The following is a 24,148-nucleotide window of genomic DNA, read 5'->3' on the forward strand; positions in this document are numbered from 1 at the left end:
GCAGAGCAAGCGTAATCTCGCGAGATTACGCTGCAGATGACAGGTTACAACGAATTACGCTTTGCTCTGCTGTAACTACCACAGAAACAGTAACGAAGTGCACAGATTGTGAATAGACATCCCGTGGAATGTCTATTCACTGTCTAAACACTTCAGTATTGTTAATGTGTTAGTATAAGACAGCACATACTGATCTAAAAGGATCCATATGCGCTGACTAAATGAATGGAGAGGAGTGCATGACGCTGATTGGTCAGCGTCATACACTCCACTGTACAACGCCCACTTGGTCTAAAGTAAAAACACGCCTACTTGGGCATTAAGCAACTCATTAGCACAAATCTAAAATCGATAATAAAGTAGTGAAAACAGATCGTTTTTTTAAATAAAAAGCACTGTTGTCACCTACATTATAGCGCCGATCTCCTTATGTAGGAGATAGGGCACTTATAATGTGGTGACTGCCTCTTTAAAGCAGAAGAGTCTTGAGGAGCAGTGAGTTGTTGCAGAAGTGCTCACCGCTCCCAGGGACTAATCTTGTATTCAACTGTAACAGCATCCTGAATACGTGGATGCAGTGAAAAGTGGCCACTTTAAAGAGCGCACTGCCAGCCAAAGAAAGTGGTTTAGTGTTGCCTTGGCACCATAACACCCCCGATGTAGGAGTTTAAAATAGATTTACAAGTATCAACAATAAGGCACAGATTTGCCACTTTTGCCATATGTAAAACCTTCTATAGGATGTGTTAAAGGGAATGTGTCATGAATTTTTTATTGTTTTTATCATATTGCTTTTAATATGATATTAACATAAATTTTATGTATTTGTGTTCTCATGTTCTACTTTTTACTTTGTTCTTTTACTTCTCTATGGGGCTGCCATTTTTTTTTCATCTTTGTATGTGTCGATTAACGACACATACAGAGATGGAATACGGCACATACAACCCCAGAGAGAATGCGAACAGGAGCCGTTCCATTCTCTGAAGCGTACGCCGTCTGTGTGGGAACGGCGCATGCGCCGCTCCCACACAGACCACAACGAAGCTCGTTCGCAGAGCGAAATCCGGCACCATTTTCATGTGGACCGGAAGCCGCTGCCGGACAGTAAGATGACGACTCCCGGCCACAGCTTCCGGCCATATGTTCAAGGAAGCGAAGGCGCAAGGAATAGGTGCGGCGGCGGGGGCATGAGAAGGTAATTTATGTTTTGTGTATGTGATGTGTGTATTATGTTCGTGTTATACTGTCTGCTGAGCACTGTATCTAATCCTCCTACACTGTGCAGTCGCTCAGAAAATGGCGGCACACTGTGTCGGAGGTTTGAAGATTCAAACCCCTCCTTCTCATGGCACTAGCCAGAAGAAGGGAGGGGGGATTGTGTGAGGACACTAGAGAGAGTGTGTCCACCCCAAATTTGCAGTATAAATCAATGAGGTTGCTTCAATTTTGGAAACTGCTCCCTCTGGTGGCCAGCACATGGAAATGTTAGAAATTAGAATCTAATTTATAATATTTCCTGACCTGTGAAAAAATGTAAAAAATGAAAACAATGTGTAATCACTTAAATAATAATTGTTTAACTATAAAAAAATAAAAATAAATTCTAGCGACACATTCCTCTTAGGGACGCAGCCTTGTTTTGGCCTTAAGGCTCAAAGCCCATTTTTCAAATCTGACATTTCACTTTACGTGGTAATAACGTCGGAATGCTTAAACCTATCCAAGCGATTCTGAGATTGTTTTCTCGTGACACATTGGGCTTCATGTTTGTGGTAAAATTTGGTCGATATATTCAGTGTTTATTGGTGAAAAATTGCAAAATGTAGATACAATTTTGAAAAAATAGCATCTTCTTGTAAAACAGACAGTTATACCACCCATAATAGTTACTAGTTCACATTTCCCATATGTCTACTTTAGATTGGCATCGTTTTTTGAACATTATTTTATTTTTCTTGGATGTTACAAGGCTTAGAACATAAACAGCAATTTCTCATATTTTTAAGAACATTTCAAAAGCCTTTTTTTTAAGGTACCTGTTCAGTTCTGAAGTGGCTTTGAGGGGCCTATGTATTAGAAACCCCCATAAAACACCCCATTTTAAAAACTAGACCCCTCAAAGTACAAACGGTCAAAACTGGGGTCATCTTGGGGTGGGCACGGCTCATTATCAGTATAATGTAAGAAGCGAAGTATTGCCTAATTTATTTATTTTTTAGGTTCCAGTTCAGTTCTGAAGTTGCTTTGAGGGGCCTTTATATTAGAAACCCCTATGAAACACCCCATTTTAGAAACTAGACCCCTCAAAGTATTCACAACAGCATTTAGAAAGTTTATGAACCCTTTAGGTGTTTCACGGGACTTTAGAGCAAAGTAGAGGTGAAATTTACATTTTTTTTTTTGTCACAAAATAATTTTTATACCGTTTTTTTTTTTTATAACACAAAAGGTTTTACGAGAGAAACGCAACTTAATACTTATTGCCCAGATTCTACAGTTTTGAGAAATATCCCACATGTGGCCCTAGTGCACTAATGGAATGAAGCGCCGGCCTCCGAAGCAAAGGCGCACCTAGTGGATTTTGAGCCCTCCTTTTTATTAGGCACCATGTGCGGTTTGAAGAGGTCTTGTGGTGCCAAAACAGTGGAAACCCCCCAAAAGTGACCACATTTTGGAAACTAGACCCCTTGAGGAATTCATTGCAGTTTTCTTAGGGTGCATGCGGCTTTTTGATTAGTTTTTATTCTATTTTTAAGTGGCGTGGTGACTAAAAAACAGCAATTCTACTATTGTTTTCTATTCATTTTTTTTACAGCGTTCAACGTGCGCTATAAATGACATATTCACTTTGTTCTGCGGGGCAATACGATTACGGCGATACCCTATGTTTATAGGTTTTTTTATGTCTTATTTTTAGGTACATGCGACTTTTTGATCTCTTTTTATTCCATTTTTTGGGAGGTGAAGTTACCAAACAATTGTGATTCTGGTACGGTTTATTATTTTCTTTTACAGCGTTCACCGCGCGGGATAAATAACAAAATAATTTTGTAAGTTCAGGCCGTTACGGACGCGGCAATACCAATTATGTATAGTTTATTTGTTTGTTTATATATTTTTATTAATAATAAAGGACTGATAAGGGAAAAAGGGGGATTTTTACTTTTACTACTTTTAAAACTTTTATTTTCTTATTTTTACACAACTTTTTTTTACTTTATTACTTTGTCCCACTAGGGGACTTGAGGGCAGGAGGCCCTGATCGCTATTCTAATACACTGCACTACATGCGTAGTGCAGTGTATTAGAGCTGTCATCTACTCACTGACAGCAAGCATAGTGGGTCCTGACTTTGTCAGGACCCACTAGGTTTCCGTCGATAGCATAGCCGGACGCCATTGTTAGGTGTCCGGTTGCCATAGTCACAATCGCCGGCCGCTATCGTGTAGCAGGCCGGCGATGGTAGCTTAACCCCTAAAAGCCGCCATCGCTATTGAACGCGGCTTTTAAGGGGTTAATCAGCGGGGACACAGCGATCGGACCCCGCTATAGGAGCTGCGGCAACCGCTGTACAAGACAGCAGCTGTCACAGCTCCTGTATGTGTCGGGAAGACGGCCAAAATGGCCGTTACTCACGCGACGTACTATTCCGTCACTGAGCGCGATTGGGGCGGTCAGCACGACGGAATAGTACGTCGCTGAGCATTAAGGGGTTAAAGCTCAAATCCAAAATGTCAGCACTCTTGTTCTAAGCCACCTTTCTACATAAAATGAGTAAAGGAAAATTTCTAGCTAATAGCAAACACACAACATACATAGGCTTAAACACTTCAGGACCAAGCTCATTTTGGTCTTCAGGATCAGCCCGATTGTTTTCAACTCTGAAGTGTCAGTTTATGTGGTAATAACTTTGGAATGCTTTTACCTATCCAAGTGATTCTGAGATTGATGTCTCGTGACATATTGGACTTTATGTTAGTGGAAAAATGTGGTCGATAAATTCATTGCTTATTTGTGAAAAACACAAATTTAGAGAAAATTTGCAAAAATTATGATGTTTCTAAATTTAAATGTATCTGCTTGTAAAACCGATAGTAATACCACCCAAAATAGTTACTAATTAACATTTCCCATATGTCTACTTTATGTTTGCATCGTTTTATTTTTTAGGATGTTACAAGGCTTAAAACTTCAAAAGGCTATTTTTTCATGGACAAGTTCAGTTCTGAAGTGGCTTTGAGGGGCCCATATATTTGAAACCCTTATAAAACACCACATTTTAAAAACTGCAGCCCTCATAGTATGTAAAACAGCATTCAGAAAATGTTTTAACCCTTCAGGTGTTTCACAGGAATTAAAGCAATGTAGAGGTGAGATTTACAAATTACATTTTTGGGGCGAAATTCATTTGTAACACAGAAAGTTTTACCAGAGAAACGCAACTCCATATTTATTGCCCAGATTCTGCAGTTTTTAGAAATATCCCACATGTGGCCCTAGTGCGCTAATAGACTGAAATACAGGCCTCAGAAGCAAAGGAGTACCTAGAGGATTTTGTGGCCTCTTGTTTTTTTTAGAATATATTGTAGGCACCATGTCAGGTTTGAAAAGGTCTTGTGGTGCCAAAACAGTGAAAACCCCACATGTTAGCCCATTTTGGAAACGACACCCCTCAAGAAATGTATATAGAGGTATAGTTATCATTTTGACTCCACAGTTGTATTGCTAAATTTATTTGAATTAGTCTGTAAAAATAAAAAATAAAAATTCTAAATAAACATATAATTTTCACGTTTTACAAGGAATAAAGGAGAAAAAGCACCCCAACATTTGTAAAACAATTTCTCCCAGTTATTGCAATACCTCATATGTGGTAATAAACTGCTGTTTAGACCCACGGCAGGGCTCAGAAGGGAAGGAGTGCCATTTAGATTTTGGAGCGCAGATTTTGCTGGAATGGTTTTCGGTGCCATGTTGCGTTTGCAACGCCCTGGAGGGACCAAAACAGTGAAAACCACCCAAAAGTGACCCCATTTTGGAAACTGCACCCTCAAGGAATTTTTCTAGGGGTATAGTTAGCATTTTGACCAAAACAATTTTTTATTTTTTTTAAATTAATCTGTGAAGATGAAAATCTCCTTTTTTTTTTCCTGAAAAAACGTAGAATTTTCTACCATTTTGGGGTACATGTGTTTTGTTTTTTATAACATTTTATTCCGTTTTTTGGCAAACAAGTGCCCAAAAGCCAGCAATTCTGACAATGTTTTTTATTCTTTTTTTTTTTTTTTACGGCGTTCACTGTGTTCTATAAATTACATATTTACTTTATTCTGCGGGTCGATACGATTACGACGATACCATATGTATTTAGTTTTTTTTTATATTTTACAGCGTTTGCACAATAAAATCACTTCTTTTTTTTGTAAGTCATTTAGATTTTGTATCCCCATATTCTGATAGCCATGTTTTTTATTTTTCTGTTAAAAAAGCGGTGTAAGGGCTTGTTTTTTGTGGGACAAGCTGTAGTTTTTATTGGTACAATTTTGGGACCATGCAACATTTTGATCACTTTTTATTCCATGTTTTGGGATGGGTGGTGAACAAAAAACAGCGATTCTGGAATTTTTTATTTGATTTTTTTTACGGTGTTCACCGTGCGGAGAAAATAGCGTAATATCTTTATCGTTTGGGTCGTTACGGACGCGGCAATACCAAATATGTGTACTTGTTTTTTAATGTTAATTTTTAATTAATGTAATGTTTAATGTTTTTTTTTTTACTTTAAACTTTTACATTTTTATTAACTTTTCTTTTGAACTTTTTTTTTTGTTCTACTAGGGGACTTGAAGGCAGGAAGCCCTGATCACTATTCTAATACAATGCAGAACCTACATTTTGTGGTGTATTAGAGCTGACCGTTATTCACTGACAGCAAGCCTATTAGGCTTCGCCTGCGGGCGGGGACTAATAGGCTTCCGTACTAGGCAGACCAGGAGGCCATAGCAACCACCGGCATCCCGGTGACCGTGATGCAGGGATGCCGATAGTTTAGAATCCACCTAGATGCAGCGATCGTTTGATCGCTGCATCTAAGGGGTTAATCGGCAGGATCGGAGCCTAAGGGGGTTACAGCGGGATGTCAGCTGTAATATACAGCTGACACCCGCTGGTGATGGCGCTGTATCTGCCTCTGTACGTGAGGTACAGTTACGTGAGAAGGCGCCAACACATTAGTGCTGTCAACATAACTGTTGTGATTGGGTGGGAAGGGGTTAAATTTTGGGTAAACAAAACTTCTTTGAGACCGTAATAATCATCAGTAAGCCAATTTGGTAAGTTCCTTTTTTCCGTTTGTAAAATCCCACAAAGCATAAATTCATTTTATTTAATATATAGAGCAATACAGGAGAAATACAGGGCATAGGGTGATGCATATCTAATACAATTGTATATGCGTAAGGCTAATCGTTCTTCAGAGAAACCATAAAATAAGCCTTAGGCCCCTGCACACAGTGCAGATTTTGTTGCAAATGTTTCTATAAATGAAAATCTATTCCATTTATCTGACTGGAACGTGCAGAAATTTCTGCAACAAATCTGCCACGTGTGAACACACCCTTTCACTGCCACCAGTAAATTGCAATCTGTAAGCACATGCTCTGCAGACAACTATTAGATAGTGGTTGAATTACAAAGTATCACTGGCGGAGCTCATCATTACCAATACTACATTTTACAATTATTTCCCAATGCAGTGTTGCAGAATCAGTTCAAATTTGTGATATTTTTCCACGTTTCTTTTTTGCCAGCTGTTACAGCAGAAGAGGTCTCCCATGCAATGACAGAAGGTGAAGAAATCACAGCTGCTCCAACTGAAATCACCAGTGCAGAAAATGGTTCTCCAGGGCCTACCACAGAACAGACATGTGGAGAGGTGTCAACGGAGTCTGAGAATGACTTACTAAACTTCAGCATGGAAGAAACAAAGTGAGTCTTTAATGATACTAGTCTTTAATAATACAGTAGATAAGAAGAATTTTGAACCAAAACCCAAGAAATGCAGAGAAATCAACCATTATAGGATGAAAGATACCATATGTATTATATGTAGAATATTGCAAATTTAACAACTTCCTTAACCCCTTCCCGCATATGGGCGTTACTTTATGTCCTTTTTAGCGGTGCCTTAACGCAAATGGGCGTAAACGTCCAGAGGATGAAGCGAGCACAAGAGCTGTGCCCACGCCATCTGCGGCGAGTGTCGGCTGCAATATACAGCCGTCATCTCACTGCAACGATCACAGTTATCTCCAATCGACACTGTTTAACCCCTTAAATGCCGCCGTAAATAACGACAGCGGCATTTAAGTCATTGACACAGAGGGAGGGGGCTCCCTCTTTACCCAATCGCCCCCCTCGAGAGTAATCGTGGGGTGCCGATGGTCGGCCATGTATGAAAGCCTATTATTTCCTGCCAAAGGCAGGACCTAATAGGCTTGCTGTCAGTTGTAAAATGACAGTTACAATACACTGCACTACATACAGGGGATCAGAAGATCACCCCTTCAAGTCCCCTAATAAGTGTAAAAAAAATTTGGGGAGGGGAGGGGGAACAATAAAAATAAAAGTCGTCCTGTTTCCCCTAATCAAATCCTTTATAATTAGAAAAAAAACTATACATAATATGTATCGCCGCGTTCGTATCGGCCTGAACTATAAAAATATCATATTATTTATCCCACAAGGTGAACACCATAAAAAATATGTCAATAAAAAACAAAGGCAGAATTTTTTTTGGTCACCTTGTTTCTAAAAAGAAAATGGAATAAAAAGTTGCAAGTACCCCATAATGGTACCAATAAAAACTACAGTTTGTCACGCAAAAAACAAGCCCCCACTTCACTCTGTCGCCAAAAATGTAAAAAGTTATGACTTTCCGAATATGGCGACACCGGAACATTATTTTATGTAGAAAAAAGTGTTTTTATTTTGTAAAAGTGGTAAAACATTTAAAAACTATATAAATTTGGTACTGCCATAATCGTATCGAACTGCAGAATAAAGTTAAGCATGTTGTTGATACTGCACGGTGTGCGCCATAAAATATATATAAAAAACAGTGACAGAATTTCTGTCTTTTGGTCTCCTCACCTCACAAAAAATTCAACAAAAACTGATCAAAAAAATCACATGTACCCCAAAATGATACAAATAAAAACTACAGCTCGTCCCATGAATATCGAGCACTCACACAGCTCGTCAATGGAGAAATTATAAGTTATGGCTCTTGAAACGCAATAATGCAAAACAACGGCCCAGACTAATTTATATCTCCAGCAGTTCTTCACCTAAAACCTCATATTGTCATTTATTATGCCCCACAGGTAGACCCCGTAAATGCAGCAGTAACTACGACATTTTGGGCTTTTGTGCTGCATATGGGGCTAGTGAAGAAGTCAAGAAGATTAGGCAATACTGGAGTGCGGATATTTTGTACAATACCATGGACACCCTTTATAAGTACGACACCTCCCCCAAAAAAACAGGCCTATGCGTAAAGGTTTGATTTAAATCATACGTCACTATCCATGGGTAATTAATTTTATTTATATACCCCACTATTACACGCTGATATACTCCACTAAGCTTGAATATGTTCCCGCATTATAAACTGACACACCAGTTAAACCCTAAACAAAACTCTACCAAGCAGAAATCTGCTCTCCAAAAGCCAAATGGCGGTCCTTCTGAGCCTGGCAGTGTACCCAAACAGGAGTTTATCACCACATATGGGGTATTACTATATTCCGGAGGACCCGCTTAACAATTTATCGGGTGCTTGTCTCCAGTGGTACAAGCTGAGCACAGCATATTGGGCACTGAAATAGCATATCTGTGGAAAAATTGCAATTTTCAATCTGCAATATCCATTGTGTACTACTTTCTGCAAAACGTGTGTGGTCAAAATGCTCAAACGACATATTATTGGAAAAAAAATGTTTTTTATTTTCACGGCCCAATTCTAATAAAATTTATAAAACACCTGAGGGGTCAAAATGCTCACTACACCCTAGATGAATTCCTTAAGGAGTGTTGTTTCCTAAATTGGGTCACTTTTTGGGGTTTCCACTATACTGGTACCTCAGGGGCTTTGCAAATGCAACATGGCATCAGGAAACCATACCGGCAATTGCCATGCTCTTGAGAAATTGCCAAACAATTTTTGGAGTGCTTTTTCTCCTGAATTTCTTGTGGAAATGAAAAAAATTTGCGCTAAATCTATATATTATTGGAAAAAATATATATTTTTAATTTTCACGGCCCAATTCAAATAAATTCTATTAAAAACCTGTGGAGTCAGAATGCTCATTACACCCCTGGATACATTCCTTGAGGGGTGTAGTTTCAAAATGGGGTGTTATTTGAGGTGTATCTAATTTTTTTGCTACCTCAAGGCCTTTTTAAACATGAAATGTTGCCTGGAAAACATCATCAGGCCCCGAAAAGCCACTAGGTGCTCCTCCATTTTTGAGTCTAGTAGTACGCTAGGGCCTTATGTGATATATTTTTGACAACTGCAGAATCTGTGTAATAAATTTTGAATTGTGTTTTTCTGTTAACACTTTTGTTTTTAGGGGAAAACATCCTCTGATTTTAAGCCATTTTTTGATGCATTTTTTACGGCTGTTTTTTAGCTGTTTTTCTATTGAGACAATGAAAAATGGCTCCAAAAATGACTCAAGAAGAGACATGTACTTCTTTTTTTACGGGGCAATTTTTTACATGCCGTTTTTGCAAACTGTCGCGTAAAAAACCACCCTGTGGGAATGAAACACCGTTCAGCCTTCGAATTGTTTTTTGGGGCATTTATGGCCCGAAAAAGGGCTGAAAATAGGCCATGTGAACATATCTTGACTGTGTTACTGAAATAAATGAATTAACTTGAAAATCTGCCAGAAAAAGTGAAATTTGTAAATTTTACCTCCACTTTGCTTTAATTCCTGTGAACCACTTAAGGTTTATCAAACTACCTAAATGATGTTTCGAATACGTTGAGGGGTGCAGTTTTTATAATGTGACTTTTATGAGGGGTTTCTAATAGACCCTTCAAAGCCACTTCATAACTGAAGTGGTGCCTAAAAAAATGTTTTGCAAATTTTGTTGAATATTTTAAAAATTGCTGATAAATTTTATAATGTCCTAAAACAATTAAATTATTATTTTTTTTTAAAAAGGATGCCTACATAAAGAAGACATATAGTAAACCTTATTTATGTACTAATTTGGGTGGTACCATTATCCATTTTAGAAATAAAGGATTTCAAATGTAGGAAAATGCAAATTTTTCTAAATTTTCTTTACATTTTTATTTTTTTTTTATAAATAAAGACTAAACATATCGACCAAAATATACCACTAACATAAAGAACAATGTGTTACAAAAAAAAATAATCTCAGAATCACTTGGATATGTATAGGAATTCCAGAGTTATTACCACATAAATTGACACGTTAGATTTGAAAAATGGGGCTGGTCCTGAAGATCAAAATGAGCCTGGTCCTGAAGGGGTTAAAAAGCATGGCTTTTTGTTTAAATTTTTTTTATTTAACACTATCTTTCCCTCACACTTCCATGACCGCACCACTATTAGGATTTCTTTGCATCCTAGGACAGGAAACTATTTGAAAGTTGTCACATTCTCCCTACCCTTACCCTCCACAGTTGTTTCCAGTCCCTAGGGAAATGGCAAAGCAGGATCCTGGTGTCATTGTGGGCTCTATCTTCTCTGCACCAACCTGCTGGCCTCAGACTAAGAGAATCCACTTTGGCAAGGGAGTCACTACCTGCACTTGTGAGGCATTGGAATGTAATGGTTTCAGCTGCAGTTCTTCTCTGTAGGTGACCTTAGGCGGGCTTGACCACAATCTGTGTTGGGCATTACCCTTTGGCCTGTAAACTCTGCTAAGAATATTAACATACAGTAGATCCTGGTTTTACAAGTCGCAGCTTATTTACACTGTCGCAGATATTGATTATTCATTATCCAGACAACGTACCTATGTCAGCCTACTCGTAGAGGGAGCTGTTATATCACCTAGTGAAAGTTCAGAATACCTTGGATTGGATTATCATCTGAGAAAAATCTGACTATATTCTGTATCAATCCAAAATCTTTTCTGGGATTCTTCCACAGTATCAGCTTCAGTAGCTCCTTCTGGAAGAAAAAACAGAATCCCATTACAGAAAATATCTATGCCATAAATGTCTGATACATACGAATCCATGTTTATTTGGCTGGTTCTGTAGCTCACTGGCACATCTTCTATTGATCTCTTCCTGGATGTTGCAGCCGCTACACCAGACAGGGATGCAGTCGGATGAACCGGGATCTGGAGATAGGTGCGGGACCGAGAGCTGGAACCAACATCTATTAAACATTTATGGCATATCCTTTGGATAGGTTATACATGCCTGAGATAGGAATACTACTTCAAGGGATTAATAGGGTTGTCCAGGCATGGGCCTTTTTTTCATGCTGATGATTTATTTAATGTTGAGACCGTTTAGTGTACTGGTTGCCAGTAATGTTGTGATGACAGGTTCACTTTAGGACTAATCTCAATGACTCAGAGAACTCTAATTAGAATTTCATCTGAATAATCTGAAACATGGAGTAAACCTATCAATGACCTAAAGGTGTAGAAAAATATACTAGAAAAAAATAAAATTAACATTAACTTAAATAGGACTTGTGCGCTCTCCTGAAATGTCTGTTTTAGTAAATACTTGTATTCCCTATAAAATCTGAATTTTGAAACACATTTTCTTAGAACTCTGTGTAGTGTTGTTCCTCTGTTATTCCTCCTACACATTTTTTAATAAATGCAGTCCTACACCGTCTGATCATTGTGTAGGGTCATGCCCCTTTGACAAGGGGAATAGTAACACTAAGTTGCCAATTTATTAATACGTTTCTGGGAGAAATAACAGAGGAACCGTATAATGCTGTGTTCTAAGAAAGGATGGCCCAAAATTGTGATTTTTATGGGGAATACAAGTATTCACTAAAATAGACATGTCAGGTGAGTTGACATGTCAACTATAAGGATTGTTTAGACAACATACATGATCTATTTGCTGTCTACAAGCAGTTCACACTAAGTTTTTTTGACACTTTTTTTTTTACACGGAAACCGCGTCGGAAAATGCGCCAAAAAACAGCCGAAAACGCCTCCCATTGATTTCATTGGGAGGTGGAGCCGTGTTTTCCCACCAGTGGTAAAACAGTCTCACGGGAAAAAGAAGCAACATGCCTTTTCTTCGGGCATTTACATCTCTGACCACCCATTGACATCAATGGGAGGCAGAGAAAGCGTTTTTCTCAGCGTTTTTCCCCGCGGTGCTCAATGGCCGTGGGCAAAAACGTGGCAAACGACACGCAGGCAGATCAAAATCTGCCCCAAAATTCCAGACGGAATTTTGAGGCAGAATTTTCTACCTGCAAAAAACTCCGTGTGATCAGCGCCTTAGATAGGTAAAGCTGAAGCCTTTGTTTTATTAGAAATTTATTCTGAAACAAGAGATAAGAGTAACAGTGAGCATGATGTGTACTACAGCATTTGGGACAGAGCATTTAAAGGCGTTTTCACACTATAGAACGTGATGGCCTATTACTAGGATACGCCATCACTTTCCAACTATAGGCGGCCCGATAGTCCCCGATTTTTTTTTTTCCCTTAAGGTGGTATCCACAGTTTATGTCATAAATATCCGATAGATGCGGGTCCCACTTCGTGAGATAGGTGCAGGTCCCAGAGATGGGACCTACATCTATCAGACATTTATGGTATATCCTGTGGATTTTCCATAAATGTCTGAGATGAGAATACCATACACATTAACATACACTGGTCATACGCATGTAACAAGAGTTTGGCCAACAACTGTTTTACTGGACTTTATCATAAACATGCCCACTCGTCCGAGCGTGCGTGTTTATTTTAACGAGGAGAGAGAAACAACCCAGACCCCTCTGGCAGCGGCTTATTTTCTGCAGAAACAAAGGAACAGGCATGATGACATTCAATATGCCTAATCCTTCTTTCACTCAACATCAGCCGTCTAAGGGATGTCGAGAGGCCCCCATACACATTAGTTTGTCAGCCGATCCTGACAAGACTGATGGGTTCGTCCGACGTTTGTCTAATGTATATGACCAGCTGTAGTGTGTGAACGGCTGTAAGCTGTGAGTGGGAGATATTGAATTGGCTTTGAGCACACCGCAAACCTCTTAGCCTTCATTAGGCTAGTCGACTACGCTATTGATTCCGTCAAAACAATGGAACCCTTGCACCACTGAGACAAACGGAAACCATTGGCACCAGGTCCACCACCATTGAAATCAAACCTTTGGTTTCCGTTTGTGTCAGTCAGGGTCCAGTTCCGACGGAAATCTCCGACGGAATGTCAGAACGGGACCCTAGCGCAGATGTGAACGAAGCCTTCACCAGGAAGAGCTCACCCTTTCAGCAGACAGAGTGAGAGAAATTGTGGCGAAAAAAAAAAAAGGCACAAGGAAAAGTCACAATTTATGCAGTTGAAAACATTGACTGGGGCAGCCAAATTCCAGAGACTAAAGGAATAAAGAGCAGGGGTGCTCTAAACTTCTTACAACACTGGCTTTCTAAATAGAAAGTGCAGGAAGGGTGATTGGCCTCCCCCTGATACATTTTCTGGTTTTCTGTATAATGTTATTTTGTGGGATTATTATTGCATGATTTATTACAACACAGGCATACTGTGTGAAGAAAGAAGTTTTAATCCGCATGCAAGTGTATTTTCTGACTGATACGTGGAAAGTTCTAGGAGCATCAGTGTTGTCTTCAGTACCTCTGACCCGCCATGTGGCATGATGGAATCTGTAGGCGAGGTGGGAAGCTGTTAGAAATCTGTGCACTGTCCTCACACAGTGGGGGTTTGTACTATTATGGTTCATTGTGCAACTTTATACCAGTAAACTAATTTCATGCATTATGGTTCTCAGCAGTGCAGGATGCTTATAAAAATGTAATTCTGCTGTACTACATCTTTCCCACTTGCTGTTCGACAATACCGAATGTGTCTGTAGAGATAAAACAGGAATTCAGGGTCACCTTGGATATATGTTGCCTGCTTTTTATCTGTTCGTTTTGATTATTTGTGTGGACATTTGAAAAGTTAATGGAAAACTAGCCCATTTTTATTGTATTTTCCTTATGTACCTCTTTGTGTTTGCTGTCTGGTTATCCTCATGCAACAAAATTGTCTCAAAGAAAGATTAGTAACCAATCTGAGAGCATGTTTTTTAGTGCAGTTGAGAAAATAAATGCTGAACAGTTTTATGGCAAAACCTCATTCAAAGACCAATATATACAATGAGCCGTTTAAACCTCTCTCTATCCAAATAGAAGTAGGGGGAGAATTATCAATTCTGAGGCACCATACGAACGGTGCGCTGGTCTATTCCCCAGTGCGGCGTAAAACAGAGTTGTCAACATAGTGCTGCTGTTGCCTAAAAACTGCGTCTGGTCGGACTTGGCATTGTTTGCCAACACTTTTTTTTATGTTAACTTTGATAAATGAACCGCGCTCAACGCCTCAGACAAAGTGGAGGCGTTTCCATATACAATTAATCAACACAAAAAATAACCTTGCATTTCACATTCTACATGAGTTCAAATCTCCCAATATCCCTTACTGACTCAATATCTGCACCCAGCTTGTTCTGGTGCCTTGCATTTGTTGAAGTCTAGAATTTACACCAGCACTGTACAGGATTTTATGTTCTCTCACTGTTTCCCGCTATATCAGAGCATCGCTACTGCAAGTTATTCATGATGTGTGATTTGATAACGGTGTTCAATAGCAACAAGCTAAACCATCAATGTAATTTGGTACCGAGGACCGTCGTTATTACTTTCCCTCCAACGGCCATGGACAAGTGAGTGCCGGGTTCCATCTCCCTCCTGAGAGATGCCGCCACTCACTTCCGCAACGCTGCACTAGTTCCCGTAGGATGCGCGTTCGCGCCCGGCCTTAAAGGGCCAGTGCACACACACATGAGGAAAATCTATAAATAGCCCATGATCACCCTGGACTATAAAAAGGGCTCTGCCCTTTCATTCATTGCCTGAGCGTTGTTGTGTTAACCCGTGTTAGTCTTGAAAATGGTCCCTTAGTGGTTTCCTGTTCCCAGTGTTTTCCGTACCCTGCTACCTGTATCCTGTGCTACCTTTGTTTGTGTGCCAGTCACGCCAGTCACGCCTGCTGCGTTACACCACGCCTGGTGTCTGCTGCCAAGGTCCCATCTGAATCTAGCCATTCTACTATCAGAACTACAACAGGTACCCTTGTGCTTGGACTATATGTACATTGACTTGTTACTCTGTTTGGCCAGCTGCTATCCCGCTATGGTGGTACAGCCCAGTGTGTCCACATACCCACAGATTGTGACAGTATAATTTATTATCAATTACAGTGAGTAATACAATGTACTGTATTTACCAAGTAGCTCTGTTTTCAATGAAGATTATCAGTATAAGACTATAAAAGTATTTAAAGTTGGACATCTGCTATAAGAACAAGGTCAAAAAAGTTTGTAAAGATTCATAGCACTGCATTATTGTCTATTACAACTAAAGATTATATGAACTCCTTATTGCATGTATTATAAAGTACAAGCCATAACTGAATTTACCTTTCATACCTACACTAGAAATAAACATGAGCGCAGCATGTGTCAAAAGTGTCTGCGTAGGTAAGTATACCTAGCCAAGCAAATAACTGGTGTGTTTTCGACTTAACTAGCTGGATCCTAAACCACTAAATACAGTGAATACAACCTGGAAAATTTAGCAAATTGACAAAATTTATTTTTCTACCACTGAAACAAGGGGGATATAATGGGATTAGTAATACCCATAGACCTCCCTACCACACAAAACTATAATAATTTGTAATATGTGACCATTACAAGTATTGTTACATGTCTCTTACCTGTACAACCCTATGCTCCGCTCTACCATCTTATAGTCATTTACCAGCACAGGCCCTGTTTTGTCTTATGGTTCACTCTTCGAAAACTTTAAAGGGGATCTTCAGGACTTTTTTATTGATGCCCTATCCTTAGAATATGTCTTCAATATCAGATCGGTGGGAATCTGACACCTCCAGCTTAGTTGACTGAAGAGGCCACGCTGACGAACGTGGCGGCCTCTTCACAGTTTACCAGGCCCAGCCTGTACGCTTCTGTAGCAGCTGTGCCTGGGTTTGCAGCTGAATCCTATTCACTTGAATGGGACTGGAAGTCAGGGAGTTGGAACTCCATCAATATAAAAGTCCTGATAAAGCCTTCAACAACTGCAGCACTCTAACACTTCTCAGGTGTAGCAGTTTTTCTTATGCGCTCACCAGTGCGCCATCTACAATCATACCACATTTAAAGTTTGTGAGATCATATCGTCGCTTCATTGTACTAAACACTCTGTTATCATATTCAACTTCATACACCTCCCAGTGATCTGACATCAGCAATGTCTGCATAATAACCACTTTATATGTCCTGGTGGTCAAAATAATCTGGGCACTATGTGTATTCTTTTTATGTATGCCACATATAACAGTTAAGACCTGTGCAAACAATGTAATAACCTTCTCTAGTGTTCCAGAGACTTCATAAAAACAAGGGGTTATCCTATGTCTTCATGCGTTTTTCCTTCTTAACATTTTACTTCTAATAAAAAGTAAGTATATTAAAGAATAGTTTAACAAATAAAAGTATAAATAAAAGTAAAATATAATCCAAAAGGAAAGGGATACAACGGGGAGATATGAACTCTCATTTTGTCTATTAATGATATGATTTTTTATATCCTTGTGTATTTTTTTAAACCCCTCATTTTTTTGTTGTATGGTTTAAAAAACGACTAGACAGCAGTTTTTCAAATGACAAAACTGATAGCGCAATGGTATTCTACAACTATTCAAATAGGAAATACATTTTTCAGTTATTCCAATTTACGGAGAAGTAAAACACATTAGGAAGGAAAATGTAGGAATAGAAACTAGTTTCATAATCCTCTTTAAAGCTTCCATTTCTTTCTAAATGGTATATTATTATTTTTTTTCTAGCAAAATACGTGAGCAACTTGGCATGAAACCACTTACAAGAGACAAATTCTCATCATTCTCATCACCCATGGAGCCTTATGGATGCAGAAAGAGGAAGGTATTACATTACATGAATGTTTTTGATTTTTTTCCCTCTGTATGGAGAATTTACCTAAACATGCAGCATTCCTGTGTTTCCCTCATCGTTCTTTAATGCAAACAGCAGCAAAATAACCCCGGCACACAACTGCTGGATATTCCGTGATGGCACCATGTAAAGATGCAAAAACGATTTCCTTTTTTCAACCAATTGCAATCTGTTCTCATATTTAATCTATTATTCTACTATATTCATCTATTCTTATACTGTATAATTGTGTATTTTCTGTGTTCTTTGGAAATAAAGTACTGTAGGGCTGGGTTCACACGACCATGTTACGTCCGTAATGGACGGAACGTATTTCGGCCGCAAGTCCTGGACCGAACACACTGCAGAGAGCCGGGCTCCTAGCATCATAGTTATGTACGACGCTAGGAGTCACTGCCTCTCCGTGGAACTACTGTCCCGTACTGAAAACATGATTACAGTACGGGACAGTTGTCCTGCAGCGAGGCAGGGACTCCTAGCATCGTACATAACTATGATGCTAGGAGCCCGGCTCCCTGCACTGTGTTCGGTCCGGGACTTCCGGCCGAAATACGTTCCGTCCATTACGGACGTAATATGGTCGTGTGAACCCAGCCTTATAGTTAAAGGGAACCTGTCCCGTCAAACACACAGTCTGGTTTGCCAGCCGCATGAAAATATTCAATATAACTTGTATTTTATTCATTTCAATTCCTGCTCAATCTGACATTACAAGTCCAGTGGGTGGTTTGAATCCGTGACTGACAGCAATCTATGTACATGTGTATGGAGAAAGCCCACTGGATGAAGTGGCCCACTCCACTAAGCATAGAAAGAGCAGGGATTTAAATTGATTGTAGAAAAAGATTATAACTTTTTATTCTATCTTTCTTATTTTCCTGTAAATTAATAAGCTGCTCCTGCTCTTTTACATTCTTCCCATAGATTGGACACATTTTTTAAGGCGACTGGTTTTCTTTAAACTGTAGACTCTTTTACCTTTTATAAATAATTGTACCCTTTCCATTTTTTAAATGTTTTATTTTCATTATCAGAACAACGTCCTAAATGCAGTTCTGCTGCTTCTGAAGGACCTAGACACAGAAGGCTTGGAGATAGTTCAGAGGACTGCAGAGAATCGGATTCACCAGCTACAGAGGAAAGAGCTCCAACAAGAAAGCTGAAAGTGTCCAGGAGGCAGGTGCATGCTGGGAACTTTAGAATTTCAATTGCAAACTTCAATTTAGTCCATAATCAGTCCATGCATACATCATGATGAATGCTTATCTCTGACATGAGCTAATCTAGCAAAACTAGCATTGCTTAGCACTTCTTTAATCAAAATCAGAGATTGAAGTGTAAACGACGTTCCATACACACTATGTAAGTGCAAATCATTTAGCTATTTGTGTCTGTTAATCAATTCATGGATGATGGGAAAATGTATGCAGTGAAATATCTGTTTGGGGAGGATTACAGATGTATATTTTTAGACATCGATGTTTCAAGTTGAAAAGAATTTATTAAAGAATATACCCATATTCTCATTGCTTATTCATCATCACCATGTCGGTGTACAGTGTGATAGAATGTGCTCACTGTGCAAGAAGGTTTATCCACACTTGGAGGTACTTAGATGAACTTGTACGATTAACCAAATTGTCAATTCTAAAACAGCAATCAGGAACACCCGCTTTCTGTCTTTTTTTTTTTTTTTTTTTTAACCTATGTAACTATGAAATAGAAACTACTGTATAGTATATATCAGCTTTTATGAACGCTTAAAATGCTAAGACTTTGTTCACATCGGCATTGGATGCTGCATTGTAATACCTGTCAAAACTATGGACACCTCGGCAGTTCTATAATTTTAAGAAATACCACCCACATAATATTTAAGTATTGTTTTTTAACATGGTTGCAATGTGAACAACATAAGACTGGAGTGTTGAAGCGTACCTATTCTTTAATATTTTTTCCATAAATCAAAAGTGTAGTAAAGAACCATTAAAACAGCACACAAATGATAAAGACTCATTTTTTTGTCCTATTGAAGAACAGTATCCAGATGGATCCTGTTTTTTTTTGTACAACAGAAGTCAATGGCATCATGATAGGTATCCTGCTTTTAAAGGTACCTTTTTTTTCTAATCATGAAAAGGATTCAAAAAGTGGTGTGAACAGAGCCTTAGGTTTTTTTAATTACCAAGATATATTACACTTTCTCAGTTTACCTGGCTATTGCACTTTGTTAGAGTATGTTCACACGGGCTATTTTTAGCGGCGTTCTGTTCCCGTAAAAAGAAGTGCATGTCACTTCTTGAGCCATTTTTGGAGCCGTTTCTCATAGACTCAATAGAAAAAGAGCTCCAAAAACATCTGAAAATCAGGAGCTGTATTTCCTTGTTTACATAGAGCCTCTGCTTTTAAACATAATTTTTTTTGATTGTGCTGCGGATTAACCCGTGAGCTAATCCTTTGCATCACAAGGGATAATAATAATCTTTATGTATATAGCGCCAACATATTACGCAGCACTTTACAATTTAGAGGGAACATGAAACAAACAATATCAGACATTACATAGTGACAAAGTTAATTTACAATTCAAACCTGAGGAGTGAGGACCCTGCTCGCAAGAGCTTACAATCTATGAGGAAATAAAGGAGACACAAAGTGTAACAGTGTTTGTTCTGTACAATGGTCCGGCCATTTTTATACACATGGGGTGGTACACATAAAGCTTCATGAGCCGGTCACCAGCCAGTATCCGTGTATGACTTACATGAAGAGAAGGAGTGTTACGGAATCTTATTCTGATGACTAATCTAGAAGGAGGGCCATGGAAAGGAGTCAGATTAGGGAATGTTTTAGGCCTGTCTAAATAGATGTGTTTTCAGGGCACGTTTAAAACTGTGGATATTGGGAATTAATCTGATTGTCTGGGGTAGCACATTCCATAGGACTGGTGCAGCGTGAGAAAAATCTTGGAGACGGGAGTGCGAGGTTCGGATTATGGAGGATTTTAATCTAAGGTCGTTGGCAGAACGTAGAGCCCGAGTAGGGTGGTAGACGGAGATGTAAGGAGGTGTATCAATGTGGAGAGCTTTGTGGGTGAGAGTAATATGTTTGAATTTTATTCTGAAGGGGATGGGCAACCAGTGTAGTGATTGGCACAGGGTAGAGGCGTTGGTGTAGCGGTTGGTCATAAATATGAGCCTGGCTTCTGCATTGAGGATAGATTGGAGAGGGGAGAGTTTGGTGAGGGGAAGACCGACAAGTAATGAGTTACAGTAGTCAAGACGAGAGTGAATCAGAGCAACAATGAGAGTTTTGGCGGTTTCCTCAGTAAGAAAAGAGCGGATTCTGGAGATGTTCTTGAGGTGAAAATGACAGGAGCGTGAAAGTGATTGAATGTGAGTAGTAAAGGAAAGATCTGAGTCAAAAATAACCCAGAGACAGCGGGCGTGCTGCTTAGGAGTTATGATAGTGCCACACAAGGGATGATTTCCTCTGCGAAAACCACAACATTTCCGCAACAAATTCAGCATGCTGCAGATGTGCAATAATGCAGTATGCTCTGAAATCTGCAATGACATTTTCTGCTAGATGTGGATGGGGTTTTGAATTTGAAAACCCCATCCACATGTATTGTCAATGTAAATTTTCAAAGATTTTTAGTATGGAATCCACATTGAAAATCTTTGACAATTCTGCCCTTATACTATCTTGCATAAGTTGTGTGTATGGTTAGTTTTAGTTTATTATTTCATTCATTTATATAGCACCATCATATTCCGCAGCACTGTACAGAGATTGTCATTACTCGCATCGTCCTTGTCCCTATTGAGGCTTACAGTCTCTAAATTCCAAACCATCCTATCCGTATGCTTTTATTTTTTATGTCTCCTCAAAGAGCAGACGATTGCACATCGGATTTAGACCATGTGAAACTTAGTCAGGATACTGATCAGAACCTCTGCTAGTTTGAGAGAACCAGGCACAGAATTGCCTTCTGACAAACATGGTGAAATGCTTCTTAGTGAGCAGTTCTTGTGCGTTCTGGAGCTTAGTTCATGAAAAAAAAATTGTGTCCGGAGTGGCAAAACTGTTAAAAATTGCATGATACAGATGATTGTGGTCATTACATATTCTAGTACATACCCCCACAATTCACCTAAAAATGTTAGGTAAATTTTCAAAATAGATTTTACAGGAAAGTGTTAAATAACATAGTTTAAAGATTTCCTCAGCCACAGCACTTGTGAAGTTAACAGGAAGTTCAGCTATCATCTACGGTAATACTTTCTCCCCGACGGCTGAGTTCAGAAAAAGCTCTGATCTCCGATAATGACACAGTAAGACCTCCTTAACACAGGATTATTCTGGCCACATCAAAAACGCTTCTAGAAACGCTAGCATTATTAAAATCTATTCATTTTTTTAAGGAGTTTTTAGTGGTGTTTTTGGTCGCGTTTTCATTTGGGGTTATTTTATACATGCTTTTTTTTCTGGTGTTTTTGAAGTCCTAAAGATAAACCTATGGGAAAAATGCTTGGACAAACGCTATACCTAGAGCATGCTGCATTTGGAAAAAAACACAACTGAGCACAAAATTGCCTAAAAAAAACCCAAAACCAAACCGCTAATCGCTGCGTGTGAATCCAGTCTAAATACTGACTGCAGCATTCAGGTAAACCCCATTGACTTCATCATGTTTGGACTTTCCTCCATCATTTAACAACTCAGGGGACCCCAGTGACAGGGGACCCCAGTGACAGAACCTATTGTGAAGGCATTAGTTGCTATTTCTAACATTGGCCTAGAGATATAATATATCTAGGCTAATTTTAGGACATAGTATCTTATGTCATAAAGTCATGTTAAATAAAAACAAAAAATAAAAATAAGTGAACAAAAAGTCATGTATAGAACACATTTTCTTGGTTTTTTTTTTAGGAATTAAAAGGTTATTCTTATGTAATTACAGCAACTATTACTATACACATAGCTGGAATCAATTTGACAAACCTCTTTTGGTGAACAGAATAAAATAAATGGCAGAAAATAGAGTCTGAAGTGTATTTTATTTCAACCATTTCCTCCGAAGGTCCAATATTATTCTGTGCACATGGCAACAAGGAATATACACATATTGTACGTGCTATCATTTTAACTGTAAAAATACATCTCCGTAATCCCTAGTTCACATCTGCGTTGGAGGTCTCCACCTAAAATACCGGAAACCGCATGCTGCGCTTTTGTTTCTGGTAAAACTACAGACACTGCGACTGAACCCATTAAAGTTAATGTGTTCAGTCAACTGCAGGTGGTGTCCGTGGTGCAATGGAAGCAACGCTTCTAGTTATTCCCTTGTTCTGCTCCTCTGACAGGGCGGAACAACGGAATGGCAAGCGCAGGTGTGAATACAGCCTTAGGCCGGATTCACACGAGCGTGTGCGTTTGCGCGCGCAAAAAAAAGGCGCCGTTTTGCGTGCGCAAAAGGCACTTGACAGCTGCGTGTGTCAGCCCCGTATGATGCGTGGCTGCGTGCTTTTCGCGCAGCCGCCATCATTATGACACTCTGTTTGGATGTTTGTATACAGAAAAGCACGTGGTGCTTTTCTGTTTTCATTCATCCTTTTCACAGCTATTGCGCGAATCACGCTGGTCACACGGAAGTGCTTCCGTGTGGCATGCGTTGTTTTCACGCACCCATTGACTTCAATGGGTGCGTGATGCGCAAAAACGCTCAAAGAACGGATATGTCGTGACTTTGACGCAGCGGACCAACGCTGCGTAAAAATCACGCACATGTCTGCACGGCCCCATAGACTAATATAGGTCCGTGCGACGCGCGTGAAAATCACGCGCGTTGCACGGACATATATCCCGTTCGTCTGAAGAAGCCCTTAGTCATAGTGTTTGGTGAACATAACAAAAATATTGTAAAAACATTGTGGGAATGTATCACTAATTTTTAACATTTCCCCAAAGTCTAAATAATATATACATTTATATGTATCTCATAATATAACTTTTCCCCCAAAAAATAAGGCATCATACAACTACGTAGACTGCAGAATAAAAAAAATTAATTATGATCCTTGGAATGACGAAGGGTAATGACAAAAAAAAAAAACGATCTGTTCCTAAGAGCCATCTTAGCTTCAATAGGTACAAAGAAGCAGCACGCATGCATCTTACTTCATACTACTTCTTTGCATTCACGTTATTACTTAAAGGGAATGTGTCGCTAGAAATTTTTTTTTTTTAGTTAAGCAATTATTATTTGAGTGATTACACATTGTTTTAATTTTTTTCATTTTTTCACAAGTCAGGAAATATTGTAAATCAGATTCTAATTTATAACATTTCCATGTGCTGGGCACTAGAGGGAGCACTTCCCAAAATTGCAGCATGGTCAATGTGGTAAAGCAACCTCCTTGCTTTATGCTGCAAATTTGGGGTAAACACACTCTCTAGTGTCCTCACACAATCCCCCCTCCCTTATTCTGGCTAGTGCCGGGACAAGGAGGGGGTTTGAATCGTCAAACCTCCTACACTGTGTGCCACCATTTTCTGAGCGACTGCACAGTGTAGGAGGATTAGATACAGGGCTCAGCAGACAGTATAACACGAACACACACGAACATAATACACACATCACATACACAAACATAAATTACCTGCTCCTGCCGTCGCCTTCGCTTCCTTGAACAAATGGCCGGAAGTCGCGATCTTACTGTCCAGCTGCGGCTTCCGTCCCACATGAAAATGGCGCCGGATTTCGCTCTGCCAAAGACCTTCCTTTAGGTCTGTGTGGGAGCGGCGCATGTGCCGTTCCCACACAGACGGTGTACGCTGTA

The 24,148-nt window shown here is 39.4% G+C and overlaps 1 protein-coding gene across 1 annotated transcript in view; it reads left to right on the forward strand.

The window, feature by feature from the left end:
- CFAP410 (cilia and flagella associated protein 410) overlaps window positions 1-22,347 on the forward strand; it is a 35,578-nt gene extending 13,231 nt beyond the window's left edge. The window contains exons 5-7 of the mRNA XM_075829908.1: window positions 6,813-6,990; window positions 17,174-17,270; window positions 18,335-22,347. Of these exons, the coding sequence (XP_075686023.1) occupies window positions 6,813-6,990; window positions 17,174-17,270; window positions 18,335-18,463 (404 nt within the window). The 3' untranslated portion in view covers window positions 18,464-22,347. The remainder of the gene's footprint in view (window positions 1-6,812; window positions 6,991-17,173; window positions 17,271-18,334) is intronic.
- The last annotated feature ends 1,801 nt before the right edge of the window (window positions 22,348-24,148 follow it).

The sequence above is a fragment of the Rhinoderma darwinii genome, chromosome 6, assembly GCF_050947455.1.
Source record: "Rhinoderma darwinii isolate aRhiDar2 chromosome 6, aRhiDar2.hap1, whole genome shotgun sequence".
Classification (NCBI taxonomy): domain Eukaryota; kingdom Metazoa; phylum Chordata; class Amphibia; order Anura; family Rhinodermatidae; genus Rhinoderma; species Rhinoderma darwinii.